General features: G+C 47.0%; 1 protein-coding gene across 3 annotated transcripts in view; it reads left to right on the top strand.

The window, feature by feature from the left end:
* The window catches only part of STK24 (serine/threonine kinase 24), a 127,447-nt gene that overhangs the window by 25,049 nt on the left and 84,290 nt on the right, over window positions 1–18,108 (top strand). Inside the window, exons 1-2 of one of the 3 annotated variants that reach the window (XM_009427149.5) lie at window positions 12,518–12,600; window positions 13,368–13,718. The exons of 1 other annotated variant lie outside the window; for it this stretch is intronic. In XM_009427149.5, coding sequence (XP_009425424.2) covers window positions 13,629–13,718 — 90 coding nt within the window. In that variant the 5' untranslated portion in view covers window positions 12,518–12,600; window positions 13,368–13,628. Of the gene's footprint in view, window positions 1–875; window positions 1,137–12,517; window positions 12,601–13,367; window positions 13,719–18,108 lie in introns of those variants that run through there. One more of the 3 variants, XM_016925464.4, reaches the window with a different exon arrangement.

The following is an 18,108-nucleotide window of genomic DNA, read 5'->3' as shown; positions in this document are numbered from 1 at the left end:
GACTAGACCGAAGGCAGTTTCTCTGGAGTGGCAGATCCTGGGTCCCCGTGGCTGGTCTGCCACTCAGAAAGCGCCTGCCCTTGGGGTTCTCAAGGCGCCCTCGGTAGCCACCCTGGACCTCCACAAGGTCAGATTCTAATGGGCAGTTCTCATAGCTCTTTTTGGTGCTCTGCTCCCCAATTCACTTCAAGGCCAGGTTTAAAAGCTGAGTGCATGTCCTTCTCTAAGGAGGACCTCCTGCTTTGTTTTCTCTGCCTCAAATTTCCCTTAGTCTTTCCCCAGCTGGGTTGAGTGGAAGACCTCCGCCGGCTTAGCTGCAGATGGTTTGCCTCTCTGCTGTCCCGTAGCCACTTGTGTCCCCAGCTGGCCTGTCCCCACCTTGCTGACCACAGCTTCTCCCATGTTTCTGATCAATTTGGTACCCAGCGTCCAGGGTCTGCGTCCCTTACCATCATCCTTGTTCCTGTGGGTGGTCATTGTAGGGAGGGGAAAATACCCCATAGTGCCTCTCCCTACTGATGTAAAGATTCCTTTTAATAAAAATCAAGCTATTATAAAGTTTAATTTATTCAAAATATAGAATCAATACATGACTAATTGTTTAAAAATTAGACAATACAGAAGCATGATTTTATTCCCCAGGGGTAACTAATGTGGAGAGGAAGGATTCTGTGGTTCCCTTAACTGCAAAGGATTGTTCACTATCGTACATTTAGAGCTGAAGAGAAGGCTTGCGAAGGCCATTTGACTTTTTTTTCCTTCTTTATCGCAGCAGGTCCATCAGCAATGTCACGAACCTCTAACCAAGACCCCTCAAGCAATCCAATTTCTGCAGCACTTAAGTGCTTTTCATACTCCTGATGAGACATGATGCTCATTTCTCAACAAAGATTTATTGAATGTCTGCTATGTTTAATGTACCATGGTGGAGCCTGGGGAAGATGCCTACGCCATACCTGCTGTCCTTAATGAACTCACAGGCCAGCTTCGGGCAGACATTCCAGCAAGCATTGGAGTCCAGGCTAATAGTAACCAGAGAGAGGCACAAACTGGGTGAGAGAAAGGAACCCTTCCTGGAGGAGTCAGCATTTGAGCAGTTCCTGAAGGTGCTGGTGGGTAGAGGGCGTTCCAGGCAGGTGGGTCTCTTCACAGAGTGGACTGCAGTTTGGGTTGCCTGACAAAGATGAGAAGGGTTAGGTTTTTCCTTCCTCCCTCCTGCATGAAATAATGGGAAAGAAGCCGTGATAGAAAGATTTAGTTTGGAGTAGGATAAAAGTGCTAAGAAAAAAAAAAAAGAGAAAGTATGACGGGGGTTCCAAGTCTCCTTAATGGATTAGATAACTCAGAATAGCCTTGAAGAAGGCTTGGTGGCCTCGTAGCTTATTTCTGATTTTGCTTGAGGGACAGAAAACAAGGAGAAATGGGAAACGTAGATAAGTCTTGATTTTTTTTTTTTTTTTGAGACAGAGTCTCACTCTGTCGCCCAGGCTGGAGTGCAGTGGCAAGATCTCGGCTCACTGCAAGCTCTGCCTCCCGGGTTCACGCCATTCTCCTGCCTCAGCCTCCCGAGTAGCTGGGACTACAGGCGCCCGCCACCATGCCCGGCTAATTTTTTGTATTTTTAGTAAAGACGGGGTTTCACCATGTTAGCCAGGATGGTCTCGATCTCCTGACCTCGTGATCCACCCGCCTCGGCCTCCCAAAGTGCTGGGATTACAGGCATGAGCCACCATGCCCGGCCAAGTCTTGATTTTTATAGGCTGGTCACAATATATATGCATGTATTTTTTTTTTAAGTTGAACTTAATCTTCAACTTAATTCAGAAGTTGATTAAGGAACTTAATTCAGAAATTGATTCAGAAGGTTTTCTTTTTGCTTTTATTGTTAAAGCATTGAATTGAAAACACTGGAAGCAGTAAGCTGTATAAATGATTTCATTTTATTTTGCATACTTAGAATTGGGCATCTGGAACTAAACAAGAGAGTTTATGCAAAATTACATGCAAATGAGTATTTTTTTACCTTTGAGCCCAGAGCTTTAGGCTTCTACCCTGCTGGGAAAAGGATGCTGTGTCCCTGAGCTTTCATGGGACCACCAGTGTAAGTATTAGAAAGGACAACTGGACTTGAGTGTTGGTTACTGATGGTTTGTCTTTAGAGAGAGAAGACAAAACTACAAGAAAGAGGCCATTCCTTTTTGTTGTTGTTGTTTTTGGAGAGAGGGTCTCGCTTCCTCACCCAGGCTGGAGTGCAGTGGTGTGATCATGGCTCACTGTAGCCTCTACCTCCCAGGCGCAGGCGATCCTCCTGCCTCACCTTCGAAGTAGCAGGGACTACAGGTGTGCACCACCATGCCCAAATATTTTTTGTAGGGACAGGTTCCCCCTATGTTGCTCAGGCTGGTCTCAAACTCCTGGGCTCACGCGATCTTCCCCCCTTGACCTCCCAAAGTGCTGGGATTATGGGCATGAGCCACTGTGCTTGGCCTGTTCCTATGTAAAATGAAAAAGAAGAAACAAGAAAGCTTTTACTGCTTCTAGAGAATTCCCTCAGTTGTAAATGACTAACAGTGTTAATGACGTTTCATGAACTAGGATGAAAATCTTTGTGGAGTATTGAATTGAGTCATCAAAGGGAAGCCTGCAGTGTTACAACCCTAGCCACTATAAATAAAGTGTATTAATGAGCTAGTAGTATGCTGCAGACGACCCACCTGTGGAAGTGAGATTCTTGTGGAAAAGTCAAGATCATTGAAGAGATGTGAGACCACCTAACTCTGTGAGGTTACACCAGGCATAGTCAGGAGGCAAAGAAATAGGTAGCTACTGTGGTCTGAATGCTTATGGCTCTCCACAGTCATGTTGTGAATCTTAGTGCAATTGTGTTTCGAGGTGGGGCCTTTAGGAGGTGATTAGGTGATTAGCTGATGAGGGTTCTGCCTTCATGAATGGAATTAGTGCCTGTCTCAGGCTGTTCTTCTGTTGCTATAAAGCAATTTATAAAGGAAAGAGGTTTAGTTGGCTTATGGTTCTGCAGGCTGTACAGGAAGCATGGTACAGGCTTCTCTTTGGCTGCTGGGGAGGCCTCAGGGAGCTTTGACTCATGGCCGAAGGTGAAGTGGGAACAGGCAGTCACATGGCGAGAGTGGGAGCAATGGAGAGAGATGGAAGGTGCCACACACTTTTAAGCAACCAGATCTTGCTGGAACTCACTATTATGAGGACAGCACCAAGCCGCGAGGGATCCACCCCCATGATCCAAACACCTCCCAGCAGGCCCCACCTCCAACACTGGGGATTGCATTTCATCATGCAGTTTGAAGGGGACCTCCAACCATATCAGTGCCCTCACAAAAGAGGTCCGAGGGAGCTTCTTTGTCCCTTCTGCTATGTGAGGACAGAGCTAGGAGGTGCCATCCATGAGGAATGGCACTCAGTACACACCGAATCTGCCAGTGCCTTGACCTTGAACTTCCCAACCTCCAGAACTGTAAGCAATGAATCAATGTTGTTTATAAAAGTTGCACAGTCTGAGCTGACTAAGACAGAAGTATTTAGGCTAATGGAGGAAGTTGCACAAGCATTGTTGGTGGTTAGCTGCATATGTTTCAGATGGTCAGAAGAAAAAAATTCTCTTCACTGAAATTGTGTTTCACAGCATGTGTTATCTACATGGTCTCAGGATAGTGTCTCCATTGGGGCTTGTATTAGCAACAGCCTAATTGCAGGAGGCCTCATGACCATTGTCCTACCCCGGGGCACTGATCGGGGTCTTCTCTATTTGTTATTACTAAAGGGCATACCTTGGGAGAGCCACATGTGTATTGAAGGTCAAATGGTGGATCTAGTCATTTACTCTATTTTTTTTTTTTTTTTTTTTTGAGACAAGAGTCTCACTCTGTCGCCTGGGCTGGAGTGCAGTGGCATGATCTTGGGTCACTGCAACCTCCACCTCTCAAGTTCAAGTGATTCTCCTGCCTCAGCCTCCCGAGTAGCTGGGATTACAAGTGCCTGCCACCATGCCTGGCTAATTTTTGTAATTTTAGTAGAGACAAGGTTTCGCCATGTTGGCCAGGGTGGTCTCGAACTCCTGACCTCAGGTAATCCGCCCACCTCAGCCTCCCACAGTGCTGGGATTACAGGTGTGAGCCACCGTGCCCAGCCATTTATTCTATTTTCATGTAGAAAGATGTGACACGAGGGAGAATAATAGTGAAGTGTACGCATCATCAGCTGTGTGATTTGAGGGTAAACCCTTGAGATGAGACAGTTTCTTGTCACTTGATGATTTATTTTCCTATCTCAGCCTTTAGTTGGAATTTACTGGGTGTGCCTGTCACTTGTGATTCAGCTGCTTCTTTATGTAGCATTGGCAGTTGTGGCTTAGAAAGGACAACACAGCTGAGGCTGCAGGTCACACCGTAATGGGAACAGGGGAGCACTTATTATGTCCAGTTTTTAAAAAAACTTTATTTTTGCCCCAGGAAAATAAAAAATTGTCTTATTTTAGCCCCAGGAGAATAAGAAAACATCTTATTTTTAGCCCCAGGAACTATAATATGTATGCATTTTTCTGTATTTTTTACAGGTGAGTAAACTAAGGCCTAGAGAGGCAAATAACTTGTAAGAGGTGGAGGTGGATTTGAAGCCACATGCACCTGGCCGTAGACTCCACGTTCTTCTGTTCATGTGGTGTCAGCTCCTCCAGTAGATTTGCTGCTGGAGCAGGAAGTTAGAGTCTCTCTGAGTTCTTAAGGGAGAGAGGGGAGGGCTTGGTGGCCCAGCTGCATAAATAGCCTCATCTACCATGAGGGTTTAGCAGTAGTTTGCTCTGTGTGGATAAGAACTACAGTGTGGGATCAGTTTACTGGAGATGAGAAGGTGAATGAGGCTGTGATATTGAAGTATAGGAAAGGTGCTTGCACATCATGTATTTTCTCAGTTTGCTCCTTTGGTCACAGAGTTGGTAATAAGGCGAAGTTTACTAAATTGATGGCTGAATACAACTGGGAGCCTTGCAGAGAAAACCATTTCACAGCTATTGATTTTACTCCTAATCTTGCCTCCCCAGCCCATGGCGTGTCATTACAGGAATCCTGGACAAGAGGTGTCTCAGTACAAATACTGGAAAACCAGCTCACTGCAAACAACCTATTGACTTTTTATCATAGTTGATCATTAATTTTGTTTTAAAGAAATAGGGTCTCATTCTGTCGCTTAGGCTGGAGTGCAGCGATGTGGTAATGGCTAACTATAGCCTCGAACTGGTGGGCTCAAGCAGTCCTCACGCCACAGCCTCCCGAGTAGCTGGGACTACAGGCGTGTGCCACTGTGCCCGGCTCATTGTTTAAATTTTTGGTGGAGATGGGGTCTCATTATGTTGCCCAGACTGGTCTCTAACTCCTGGCCTCAAACGATTCTCCCACCTTGGCCTCCCAAAGTGCTTAGGTTGACAGGTGTGAGCCACTGGGCCTGGCCACAATTTTAATATAAATTTTAACATAAAAGTTACCCCTTAAAACAATTAGATAGCTGGGCGCGGTGGCTCACGCCTGTAATCCCAGCACTTTGGGAGGCCGAGGCGGGTGGATCACGAGGTCAGGAGATCGAGACCATCCTGGTTAACATGGTGAAACCCTGTCTCTACTAAAAATACAAAAAAATTAGCTGAGTGTGGTGGCACATACCTGTAATCCCAGCTACTCGGGAGGCTGAGGCAGGAGAATTGCTTGAACCTGGGAAGCGGAGGTTGCGGTGAGCCGAGATGGTGCCATTGCACTCCATCCTGGGCAACAAGAGTGAAACTCCATCTCAAAACCAAACAAACAAACAAAAAAACCAAGAACAATTAGATATGGAAGGAAGGGGGAACACAGATGTTCAGGGCCTCAGAGATTCAGGTGTGAGTAACTGGAGTCCACATGACAAACACAAGGAGTTCATGTGTTCTGGCCTTTTTTTAGTTGAGAAAGTCAATTTTCTTGGCTCTTCTGAGCCTGTTGCTTGGTTCTTGACATCTCATTGGAAACTGAAAATGGGAATTTGACTTTCCGTGATAGGGGCTGCGCCACCTGCGTTTGTAGGGTTGAAGCTCAGGCCTGTTGTGGGCGATGTTTGGAGAATAAGCTGGCCTGCTTATCTCTGGGTTAGTTGACTGCGAGACCAGGTGGAAGGACACGCAGCCCATCTGGTGGTGAGTGAGGCCACTTGTGGCCAGGGGACTGAAGGAAGTCCCTGTTCACCATATTCTTGGCAAAATCTGGTCTCCTTCTGGCATAGATTCAGCTTTTGACAGGTCTGGGGATTTCTTTTTTTTTTTTTAAAGCAAAATTATAAAAAAGGCTTTTAAAGTGATTTACTCTTGTGTGTTTTTGTAAGAGTTGGTAGATAGAAGGCTTTTGAAAGTAAGGGCTTTCTCAGATGGACCAGGCCATTTGAGATCTGCCTGAACTGCTCACCAGATCATCTGGGATAGCACTGCCTTTGGGATAAGGTGCCATGCTGTGTGCCAGTGGCCCTTTCGCAGCTGTCTCTTGTGAACAGGGGTTGGGGGACAGTGGGGGTGGGCACTAGGCATCAGGTGGACCACAGCACCCTGCCCAGCCTTTGCCGCAGCGGTCATCTGTGCATTGTCTTTTAAACTGAACAATTTCATGTATCAGAAGTTAATCCTGTACTCTTAGCCTTCATCAGTGAAACCCAGAATGACAAGGACTTTAAGACTGGTGTTGAATTATATTCAGATCTTAAGCAATTCCTGTGATCTCCCAATTTCTTTAAACTTTCATGTTTTTTTTAGCTTCAGAAGAAGAGTTTTAAGGTAACATTTTTTTCTTGAATGATTTCTCTTTTTTTGTATTTTCATTTTGTCGGTTTTCCCTATGGAAAGAATTGTTTAAAAGTCATGCAGTAATTACAGTGTTTGGTGTAATATAATTCAGGATGTTTCATCTAATATAGAAAGACATTTGCCGCTTTTAGCTTCTTTATTATTATCCATATTGATTTAGGGTAATGGATTTGAGTTGTCTAATCACTGACTTTGAGCAGCCAGGAATAAACTTAAAATCTTCTTCCTGAAGCCAAGTCTGGCACTTTTTTTTTTTTTTTGAGATGGAGTTTTGCTCTGTCACCCAGGCTGGAGTGCAGTGGCTCCATCTCGGCTCACTGCAAGCTCTGCCTCCTGGGTTCACACCATTCTCCTGCCTCAGCCTCCCGAGTAGCTGGAACTACAGGCGCCCACCACCAAGCCTGGCTAATTTTTTGTATTTTTAGTAGAGACGGGGTTTCACCGTGATCTGGATCTCCTGACCTCGTGATCCACCCGCCTCGGCCTCCCAAAGTGCCGGGATTGCAGGCATGAGCCACCGCACCCGGCCTAGTCTGGCACTTTTTGATCTGCACGTGTGTACGTTAAAAATTGAGATGTTGCCCTGCTTTTCCCGAAGTATGCCTGTGTGAAATAGGCTCATTGCTAACAACTGGGACAGTGCAGAAAAACAGAACATACTGTTAACATCTCAGTGTACCTCATTCCACATGTTTTCTTTGAATGTGTGCAGGAGTACGCCTGTCCCTCAACCAAAAGGGGACCAATTCCTGTCATTAATTTTACATTGATGTCTACCTAGGTAGTTTGCAGCTTTAAAAACATTTTTGGAAAACTTTGGACATATGAATCTTTTCACTTGTCTATTTCCCTAGGATAAACTAACTGCAAGTGGGGTTTTTGCCTTTTGCTTATTTTCATTTTCAGGTATGGAACATCTTTTCTGATCACTTTTCCATCTTCTTAGCGCTTCCATTCTTCAGATGATATGCTTTTATGTCATTGTTTTCTACTTTTTGCTGCTTTTAATGTGATGTTTATTTTGATAATGATTTTTATTACCTTCATCTCTAGCTGTGTTAATGCTTTTTGGAGACTTAAAAGGTGCTCCGAATTGTCTGTAATTTCTTTGAGAGTTGAGAGTATTTTTCTGAAATGTTTCCCCTCTCCCTTGGGAATTCGGAAATATTTTCCTTTTGCTTGTTTTCTTTTTTCACCACTGTCTTTCCTTGTAGAGGCGTCTCCGCATGCCTCGGTGTGGATTCTTTGGCTTAGGAGGGGACCTGCCATGTACCCTGGCCTCAGGTCGGCTTGGAGGGTGGGGAGCATTGCCTCCTGGGGCGGGCGGCTCTGTCCTCTCCTCTCCGGCCTGCCCTGCCTTCTGCCGGCTGGCTGTGCCTCTGCCTGCTCTACCCGGCGGGATGAGATACTCCAGGGGGGCTGCGCCACTCCCAGTAGGGCCCTTGCTTCCCAGATGCAGGGTCAGGGCCCAGTTGCCTGGGGCCCACAGTGCAAAGCTGGCCTCTCTTCCAGGAAACCTTCCTGGTTAGGGAAGTGGAGATGCCCTCGTGGGCCAGGCCTGCTGGGGGCTTCTGTGTCTGCAGTTGGGCCACGGGAACGTACCTGCCACCTCAGTTTCAGAGCCTCCTGCCCCTGTGCTGGCCTAAGGTCCTGCTGTGTTCTCAGTTGTCGCCTCAGCCTGGGGCAGAGGTCATTGTGCCCGGCAGGTAGTCTTTGTCATCTGTGGGTTCAGGTGAGAGTAGTTCCTAGTTTTATTGCAGATGGACTTTTCTTCTCACACTTCTTCCTTTATTAACTTCAGCGTGGGCCACAGCAGCCTAACGTAAATGCACCTTTCATTTAATGGCTTTTACTAGAAGCCTCTTCATAGCTATTTTTAAACCTGAGGTCCACTAACATGACTCCAAATTAGAGCCAGGATACTCACACTTGCCAATTTACATTGTGTGCTGTTCTTATGAAGCCTAGGATCAAAAAAGACCCAGAAGTAAAATCAAGTTTCTTTTATATAGCATGTGGTTTATGCGTGTGGGTGACCGAGTCTGCCGGATACTGAGTCGTGGATGGCAGCTTCTGGCGGTGATCCGTTCAATAGAAGCCATTGATGACCGGCACCGCATCTGCAGGCTTCACCCTCGGGGCGGCTGGCAGCTCCTCTCTCGCAGTCGAGGGGTGTCCTGCGTCCTACCATAGTTCAGCACCATCCTTGGGGGCCTCTTGGGAGTAGAGGGCTTCCGGGCCCCAGTGCGGGGTCTGCTGTTGCTGCCTCCCCTCTCTCTGTATTCTCTGTCTCTCTGCAGCGATCAGACCCGCGTCTTCGGGTCCGCGCCCACCCTGGCCTCACCTGCTGCTTCTCAGCTGCTGTTGATGGAGACCAGCTGTTTGACCTTTCGTAGTGTGTGCCTTTATTACGCACCAGAATGTTCTGAGAGCAGGACTGAGGCCCCACTCTGAGAGGTGCAGTTTGGGCAGACCGGGAATTTGGGGCAGCTGTGTTTGTGCTTGGAGACCTTTTTTGCTTGGTGCTTCTGGAGGGTCGAGGTTTCTCAAATCTGAGTGCCGAATCAAAGTTGAGTTGTACTGAGAGAGCCGCAGTTAAGTAAATGTATGCAGACTTCCTGTCGGGTCCAGCCGCGGGAGCACATTGGTTGAATTATTCATTTGGTTTGCCCTTCAAGTGTTTAGTTCTCTTTTTTTGGGGAAAAAAACAACTCTGTGGGGGCACTTGGATAGAGAGGATTTTCCCGAAGCTGTAAACTTTGGAGGATGGCATGACTGGTCTCCTCCCAGCCGGAGCGGAGCTGCGGCCTCTCTCCCCTCCCCTGGCCTTTGCTGGCACCTGTAAGCCCCCGGGGGCTTCAGTCTTTGGGCCTTCCAGGTCCACGCTAGCTGGCTGCTGTTTTCTGCTACAGGAAGTGGTGGATCTGAGACTTTGTACTCCGTCCCATCGTCTCCACAAATACACCCGTTCCTGTCAGGCTGCGTGTTCTGGTGTTGTTTGGAAATGAGGGGGTCTAGATTTCAACTGACCTCTTACGGACATACAGGGTAAGCGTTGGTACTTGGATGTGTAGATGGAAAAAGTAGAGTAAAAGACAAACGCATAGAAAGTAGATTGCACCATCAGCCTTTCTAGGGCTGTGGGCTGCTTTGCTTCCCGTCACTTTCACTCCAGGAACAAGGGACTAATATGGAAAGGAACCTAGGAACCGGGAAACCCGAGCATTTATTAGGCTCAGCTGTATGATTTTTAATGTGTGTTTCTTTATCTGAAGTGCATGAACTACCTTGTAGACTGTTTCTTGGGTCTAGGAAGCCATTTATATTTATATGCTGGTTTCCTGAAAAACACAGAGTGCTCTGTGAGTATGAGGGGTTATTGTGTTGTCACTTGAGTTGACCCTGGAGTTTGAGGCTGGCCCTGTTCTGGTTACCCTCAGTAAAAGGCAGGGCTGGGAGGAAGTTAGAACCAACCAATTGGCCGTTTTTTGTTGTTGTTGTTTTTTGTGCATAGGATGAATGTATTGTTTTTGTCAGTCCTTTTTACCTTAACAGACGAGAGAGTTGGCTGGAATGGTCCCTACTCGGCAATATTTATTTAGGTTTGCACACCTTCCAAAATGTTGCTTATTTAAGTCCCATTTACAATGCTTTAAAATGGCTGACATACCAGTCAGCGCTAGGGTCGGTGGAGTGTGATGTCAAGAAAGTATTAAATGATGAGAGCTGATTACCATGTCCAGAAAATAACACAGTCTTGTAAATAACCTTTGTCTTCAAGTCGGGATAAGAAATGAGTTATAAACAGCCCATGGTTAAAGTCCTAGTGGACCCTTGGAGAACAGTGGGTGGAGATGGAACGAGCTTTGACTCACTTGTGTTCTGTGTCCTTTGATCTGTGCCAAGGAAGAGATTGCTTTGAAATGCACGATTTTATTTTCTCAACTAAATATTGTAGCAGCAGTAATGGAGTAGTGAGTGGAAAAGTATTGCTCACTCTATTCCACATTTCCCGGAATTTATGTGATACACCCTGCTAACCCCCGGGCTTCAGTAATACCAGTGCGTGCTGTTTAGATGTGTAGATAAAATACACTTCCTCATGGTAAAAGGTTAAAGTGTCATGGATGAGGGCACAGGCTGTTGAGACAAACTGGTTCAAATCTTTCCTACAGTTCATCTCACCTTTGTGTTCTGGTTTCCTTATCTTTGAAGAGATGGGGATTACATGATTTAATTCTGTAGGGACAGCATCTGGTACATTTATTACATTGGCAGCTTCTAAGTCAAAAATAAGAAATATCTCTTGAAAGAATTTAAAAGTTTATTGTAAATTAGGTTATAATTTTCCTGAACCCTCCCACTTTCTGGTTCTGATGCTGACATCATGGTCTCTTTGCTCACAACCTCAAAAGTTTTCATAATACTGCTATTAGGAAAACACTGTTTCCTTTGAACATCTGAACAAACTGCCCTTCATAGTTGGTCGGGATGCAGCTGAAAGTGTTGGGTCCTGATTTTGATCAGCTTGAAGCTGTTCCCAGACCAAACTGAGGGTCAGGCTGCTATTTCTCGTGGCCCAATAATGAGATGCAGATGAACTGGGGAGGAGGAGAGTTTTTATTTCCTGCAGCCGGTTACAGGGAGAAGGCCTGGAAATTATCCCCGGACCAACTCAAAATTGCAAAGTTTTCCAGAGCTTATATGCCTTCTAAGCTATATATTCTTGTATGTAAGTGTGCAGCTAAAGACATTAGTGAGCAACTTCTCTTAGTCTATAACTAAGGTCTGAGTCCTGAAGACCTTCCTCTGGAGCCTCAGTAGATATACTTAATCTAAATGGGTCCAGGTGCTGGGGTAGATTACCCTTATTTTGTCTCCTGCTAAATCACAGAGGTTTGGGGAGTTCCTTCAGATGCCCAATAACCTTGTCTGTGGAGGCCTGGGGAGCTTCTTCAGACTCCCAGTAAAACTTATTTAATCCTAAATGGGTCCTGTTAACAATTCTTTGGTTATTTTGTCATGCTTTAAGGCCCAGGAAAGGCCTAGGCAAAACTCTTGGTGGGCTTTTGTTATATTCCAGCTTTGTATAAGGGCAATGGCTTTTTTTTTTTTTTTTTTTTTTTTTGCTTTTAATATTTAGCTTAACCACTCAGTACTGAAACAGTTGTTATAGAAGCCTGTGTGAGTGAGACTTGGCCTGCCACCAAGCTTCATGGACACGTTGTCAGCTTTGTGGCCTGCACTGGTCATTGGTTTTGGGGATCAGTTAGGTGGAGGAGTAGACAGGAATGTGAAGTTTAGGTAAATCATGAAACTGTGAACAATACTTAGCTTTTTTTGGTTTTGTTTTCAAAAGTCCTTCATCCACTGGGCATTTCAGCTCTCACTTGTGCCAGGCATTTTACTAGATGCTGGGGCAAGATGAACTGAAGGAAGTCTTTGCCCTTAAGGATCTCACAGTCATTTGTGAGAGACAGAAGTCTAAAGGTATGTAATGTGTAATTTTTCTTTGAAACAGCTTCATTGATACATATTTTACATATCATAAAATTCATTTCAGGTGTAAAGTGCAGTGAGTTTTAGTAATTTTACTGAATGGTGCAGCTAGCATCAATCAGAGCAGAACATTTCATCCCCAGTAAGATTCCTCATCGTCATTCACAGGTGATCTCTGTTCCCACCCTAGCCTTGGACAATTCTGCATCTACTCTGTAGCTCTATAAATTTGCCTTTTCTGGACATTTCATGTAAGTCGATCACACAGTATGTGTTCCTTTGTGTCTGGCTGCTTTTGCTTAGCATGACGTTCTTGGGGCTCGTGACGCAGCTTGTGTCTGTTGTTCATTCCTTTTGCAGCAGAATCGTATTCTGTTGTTTGGATGGGCCACCTGTTTGTTGTCTGTTTACTCTCCAGCTGGTGGACATTTAGGCCGTTTGCACTGGCGGTTACTGTGAATCATGTCGCTGTGAACATCTGTGTGTGTCTCTGCGTGGACTTGTGTGTCCTGTTCTCTTGGGAATGGAGTTGCTGGGTTAGAGGGTAGGTTTTTTGTTTCCCCTTGGAGACTTTCTGGTTTCCACATACGGTAGTTTTATGCTTAACCTTTTGAGAAATTGCCAAATGGCTTTCTGAAGTGGCCACGTCATTTTGCTCCCTCCAGCCGTTTGTAATGTTCCCATTTTTCCTATGTGTAATTTTAATACAAAGCAGTAAAAAGTTGCCATTATGGACCTAGTAAGTTCTGAGGTAACATAAGAGAGAAATAATGATGCAGCCCTCATTACTGTGCTGGTAATGTAAGTTTCCTTTTTTTTTTGTTTTTAAATGGAGCTTTGCAGAGATTATTCTCACCTCTTCCAGGCTCAAGTCGAGAGAAGAACCCTGGGCCAGCCTGACTCCAAAGCCTACTCTCTTAAGCACTTTGCTTTGCTGACTTGTGATGTTTTAAAATCTAGCATTATTTTCAAATGCTGTGAGAGCACTGAAGATGAAGGATTTGATTCTTTTTTTCAGGCATCCAAGGATGGTTCATCATCAAGAATCATTTTAATATAGGAAGGGGACAACAGATTATGGTGCCAATAGATGTACTCCTACTTCCATTGCAACATTAATATTGTTATATAAATATGGCAAAATGGAGAAAAGCAGCCGAATCACAAAAAGAGTTGCATTATAGTATTTGCTCTCTTGGAGGATGTTAGTATTGTAGCGGGCTGAACCCACCCATGGAAGAGGTGTGTGCTTCAGGGCGGCACAGCTGGAGTGAGCCGAATGGAAATGGAAAATTGTGTACAAAGTGCGCAGCAGGCTGAGCCTTTGATGGAAACAGCGGGTGCTCTGCTGTGTACAGGTGGATGTCAGGTCTGTGGAGTGACTGTGTGTGAGTCTTGGCTGTCGCCCTTTCCTTTCTGTGTCCCCCTCCCGACCAGCCCTGACTCCTGTGTCTCCTTAGAATGCCTTCCAGAAATTGTGACAGGTGGCGAGGGCAGAACAAAGTATTATCTTTTCTGTGGTTTTCTCAGTAATGATGAAATTTTCACCTGTTTGGGCCTCACCGAGGAGCAAGAAAGAAGGGACACCAGGGCCTGAGTGTGGGAAGGAGGCAGTGACAGTGATGAACCTAGGAGGTCAGGCGGCAGGTGGGCTGCTCTGGAAGCTCCCTCCAGGAGGTAGGGTTTAGCACAAGGCATGGTTTTGTAGGCAGGTGTGTGCATGCATGTGTGTGAATGTGTATGTGTGTACCAGAATAGAGGAAGGAGAAAGAAGGGGCAAGAGACTGGGCAGAGAATGAATAAGATGAGCTCACAAACTCCCCTTGGAGCAGAAGATCAGTTGAAGGTGCAGTAAGCTACTGCTTGAGGAAGGGATTAAAAATAGGCACCAAGCCGCGGTGGCTCACGCCTGTAATCCCAGCACTTTGGGAGGCCAAGGCGGGAGGATCACCTGAGGTCCGGAGTTTGAGACCGGCTTGACCAACATGGTGAAACCCCATCTCTACTAAAAATACAGAAATTAGCTGCGTGTGGTGGTGGGCACCTGTAACCCCAGCTACCAGGGAAGCTGAGGCAGGAGAATTGCTTGAACCTGGGAGGCGGAGGTTTCAGTGATCCGAGATCATGCCACCGTACTCTAGCCTGGTCAATAGAGCGAGACTCCATCTCAAAAAAAAAAAAAAAAAAAAAAGCAAGCACCAAAGCAGTGATTGACCTAGCCGATGGACAATACCCTTTCCTTCACTAAAACCTGAAGCTTAACATGGTTCTTGGGAAGGAAGTTCTGAAAGTGATGAGGATTTGTTGACATCCCTGTGGATTAGTGACATTGATGGGCACCGGAAAGCAGGTGTCTGTTGTGGTGACAGAAAACCAGGGTGGAAGCTACAAGTGACGTCTACAAGGTAGGCCCTGCCCACTCTGACCTCCAGCTGCACCCCGAGCGGAGCAGCTGGGGCATCATGGAAGTGGTTGGGCCATGCAGCCGAGCCCTGAGCCCCTCAGCAGGTTCATCCCACAGCCCTGTGTTGTGGGTACTCTTGTTATCCCCACCTATAGAAGAGGCAGCTGAGGCACAGGGCGTTTAAGTGACTTTCTCAGTCACTTAAATCGAATCCCTCATCAGAGCTGGGGATTCGATTCAGGCAGCCTGGCTCCAGGAGCTGAGCCCTCAGCCCCTACACTACACTGAGGGGCAGCAGAAATGAACCCAGGTGAAGACTATAAAGATCGCTGCCACCTCTTGCTTCTGTCTCACATTCTGTACTTACGGGTGCACGTCTCCACCTGCTTGCTGCTTCCTGGGCTGTTGGCATGCACCTGGGTGGAGCTGGGGCCCCTGTCCTGCTGTGGGCAGTGAGGCCGGCACCCTGGCCAGTGCGTGGCCCGGTCCTTAGTCTGGAAGGTCTGTCTGCCTCTCGTGCCACAGCTGGCGGCTGGGGCCTCAGCTCCTCAGCTGCACTCGCCTCACTTGTTTATTCAGCTGATGGGGTTGAGGTCTCCCGTGTGCCGGGCACTGTGCTGTTGTGAATGAGCCCGCTGCTGTTCAAAGCAGACATTGCAGTGGCCGTAGGGTAACGCCATCCAGGGGGAAGGCCCCACTCCAGATGAGGTGTGTGTGTTTGTGAGAGGCCCCACGAAGACAGGTGTCCTTAGCCATCCCAGCAGCCTCACCCAGGAGGACTGCGTGATGGGAGCCCTCTGAGGGCCACTGTCTAGAGAGGTGGCACTGCACAGGTAGCCTGCTCCTTCAGAGGTAGGTCTTGAGGGGGTCACAGTGTAGGCTGAAGAACGCTGGCCTGAGGACTTAAGGAGCTGAAGGCCACCATCCTGGCTCTCTCCCTGGGTGAGTGACTTACTTGCCAAGCCTCCCCTTCTCATCTTTGGAGGCGGCTGCTTCAAGGGGTTTGGGGGAGGTAAGGAGATGAGCCGGGAGGGGCGGGCTCCGGCCAGTGTCAGGGGCACACAAGGGCCTGCTTCCCCCTCCCTTTCACTGGGCGACTGGAGGACAGGCGGAGGAGTGTGGCTGGGCAGCTGGAGGACAGGCGGAGGAGTGTGGCAACCGGACAGCTGGAGGACAGGCGGAGGAGTGTGGTGGCTGGCAGGGTATGTGTTTCTGGTTCTGTTGAGTGATGCTTGGAAGATCGTTCTGAGAGGTCAGGGCAGCTCCCGGGACCCCAGAACACTGGGCTCCTGCAGGGGACTAGGAGGCCGGCTTTTATCAGCTCATGAGCTTTTAAAAATGGAGAGAAGGGCAGGTGTGGTGGCTCATCCCTATAATCCCAGCACTTTGGGAGGTCAGGGTGAGAGGATCATTTGAGCTCTGGAGTTAGAGACCATCCTGGGCAACATAGACCCTGTCTCTACAAAAAGTAAAATAACAATCAGCCAGGCATGGTGGCACACATCTGTAGTCTCAGCTACTTGGGAGGCTGAGGTGAGAGGATCACTTGAACCCAGGAGTTTGAGGCTGCAATGAGCCATGATTGTGCCACTGCACTCCTGTCTGGGTGACAGGGAGAGATCCCTTCTCTTGGAAGAGAAAAAAAAAAAGATAGAAGAAGAATATGCAACAGAGACAATTTAGTCCCCAAAGCCTAAGGCATTTGTTTTCTGGCCCCTACTGAAGTGTGTTGGCCTGGAGCTTGCAGGGTTTCTGTGAGATGTAGGATTTGGCTCACAGATTGTATCTTGATTGCTCACGTTCCCTCTTGCCCTTGCTGCCCCACCTAGGGCGAAAAGAACACTCAGTGACATTTTTTCCCCCCGGTGGGCAGGATACGTGTGTTCCTATTTGTGACAAATCAACCTTGTCTATGACCTTAGCACCTCCATTCCAGGAATTTCCCCTTCGAGGCCTCTAAAAGCTGAAAGATTTTCAGGTAAAGGAAATGCGATATTAATTGAAATCTGCATACACCAAAACGATTTGGTCTGGCTTCTAGAATAGTCAGTTTCCTGATACTCATCATTGCTTCCATCAGTTCTTGTAAAATACAGGAAGGTGAGTTCACCTGTAGGGAATGGGAAGTGGTATCACATTTTACTCCTGGCATTCTAGTGTGATGACAGGATGAGCCTTGCCACTTAGGTGCCTCTGGAGTCAGGCATCCTGTGAAGCTTGCAGCTCATGAGCGCTTTGCAGTCCAGAGAATGACCTATGATCCTTAAACCCTGCTTCCGAGCTGTGGGGGATCTTGTGTAAGATCTGTGCCCGAATTGTCTCAGCTGTGTAATGAGGACAGTGTTCTCTTTCTCATGGGGTGGTTGTGAGGTCTAGAAACCGTGTTTATGAACGCTGCCCAGCACAAGGCCTTCCCGTGGGAGGAGCTTCAGCAGCGGGAGCTGCCACTGTTTGTTACTGTGTATTTGTACACTGGGTATGTTTTCCATGGCTTTTGTTTGCATTTTGATTTTAATAAAGGAGGTGCCAGTTTCACTTTCCAAGGAACTATATACTTTATTTGGAATGCATTGCATATATGTGTGTGTGTGTGTATATATATATTTTTTGTTGTTGTTGTTGTTGTTTGTTTGTTTGAGACAGAGTTTCGCTCTTGTTGCCCAGGCTGGAGTGCAACGGCGTGATCTTGGCTCACTGCAGCCTCCGTCTCCCAGATTCAAGTGATTCTCCTGCCTCAGCCTCCCAGGTAGTTGGGATTACAGACACGTGCCACCACGCCCAGCTAATTTTGTATTTTTAGTAAATACAGGCTGGTCAGGCTGGTCTTGAACTCCTGACCTCAGGTGATCCGCCTGCCTCAGCCTCTCAAAATGTTGGGATTACAGGCGTGAGCCACCGCGCCTGGCCCATTGCATATTTTTTATCAAATTCTTGCCCGATGAAACTGTCCTGGTTATGCTGTCAGGGCCTGTTTGTTGGGACTCCCCAGTGGGTTCTCCTTGCCTGCTGCCCAAACAGCTGATTTATCAAGACAGGGGAATTGCAATAGACAAAGAGTTTAATTCACATAGTGCTGGCTATACAGGAGACCAGAGTTTTATTGTTACTCAAATCAGCCTCTCTGAAAATTTGGAGATTGGGATTTTTAAGGATAATTTGGTGGGTAGGGGTTCAGGAAGTGGGGAATGCTGATTGGTTGGGTCGGAGATGGAATCATAGGAGATTGAAGTGGGTTTTTTGCTGTTTTCGGTTCCTGGGTGGGATCCCAGAACTGGTTGAGCCAGATTGCCGGTCTGGGTGGCACTAGCTGGTGCATCAGAACACTGGGTCTGCAAAATATTCCAAGCACTGATCT

The sequence above is a fragment of the Pan troglodytes genome, chromosome 14 (genome assembly GCF_028858775.2).
Source record: "Pan troglodytes isolate AG18354 chromosome 14, NHGRI_mPanTro3-v2.0_pri, whole genome shotgun sequence".
NCBI lineage: Eukaryota > Metazoa > Chordata > Mammalia > Primates > Hominidae > Pan > Pan troglodytes.
This window is presented reverse-complemented; position numbering and strand designations above follow the sequence as displayed.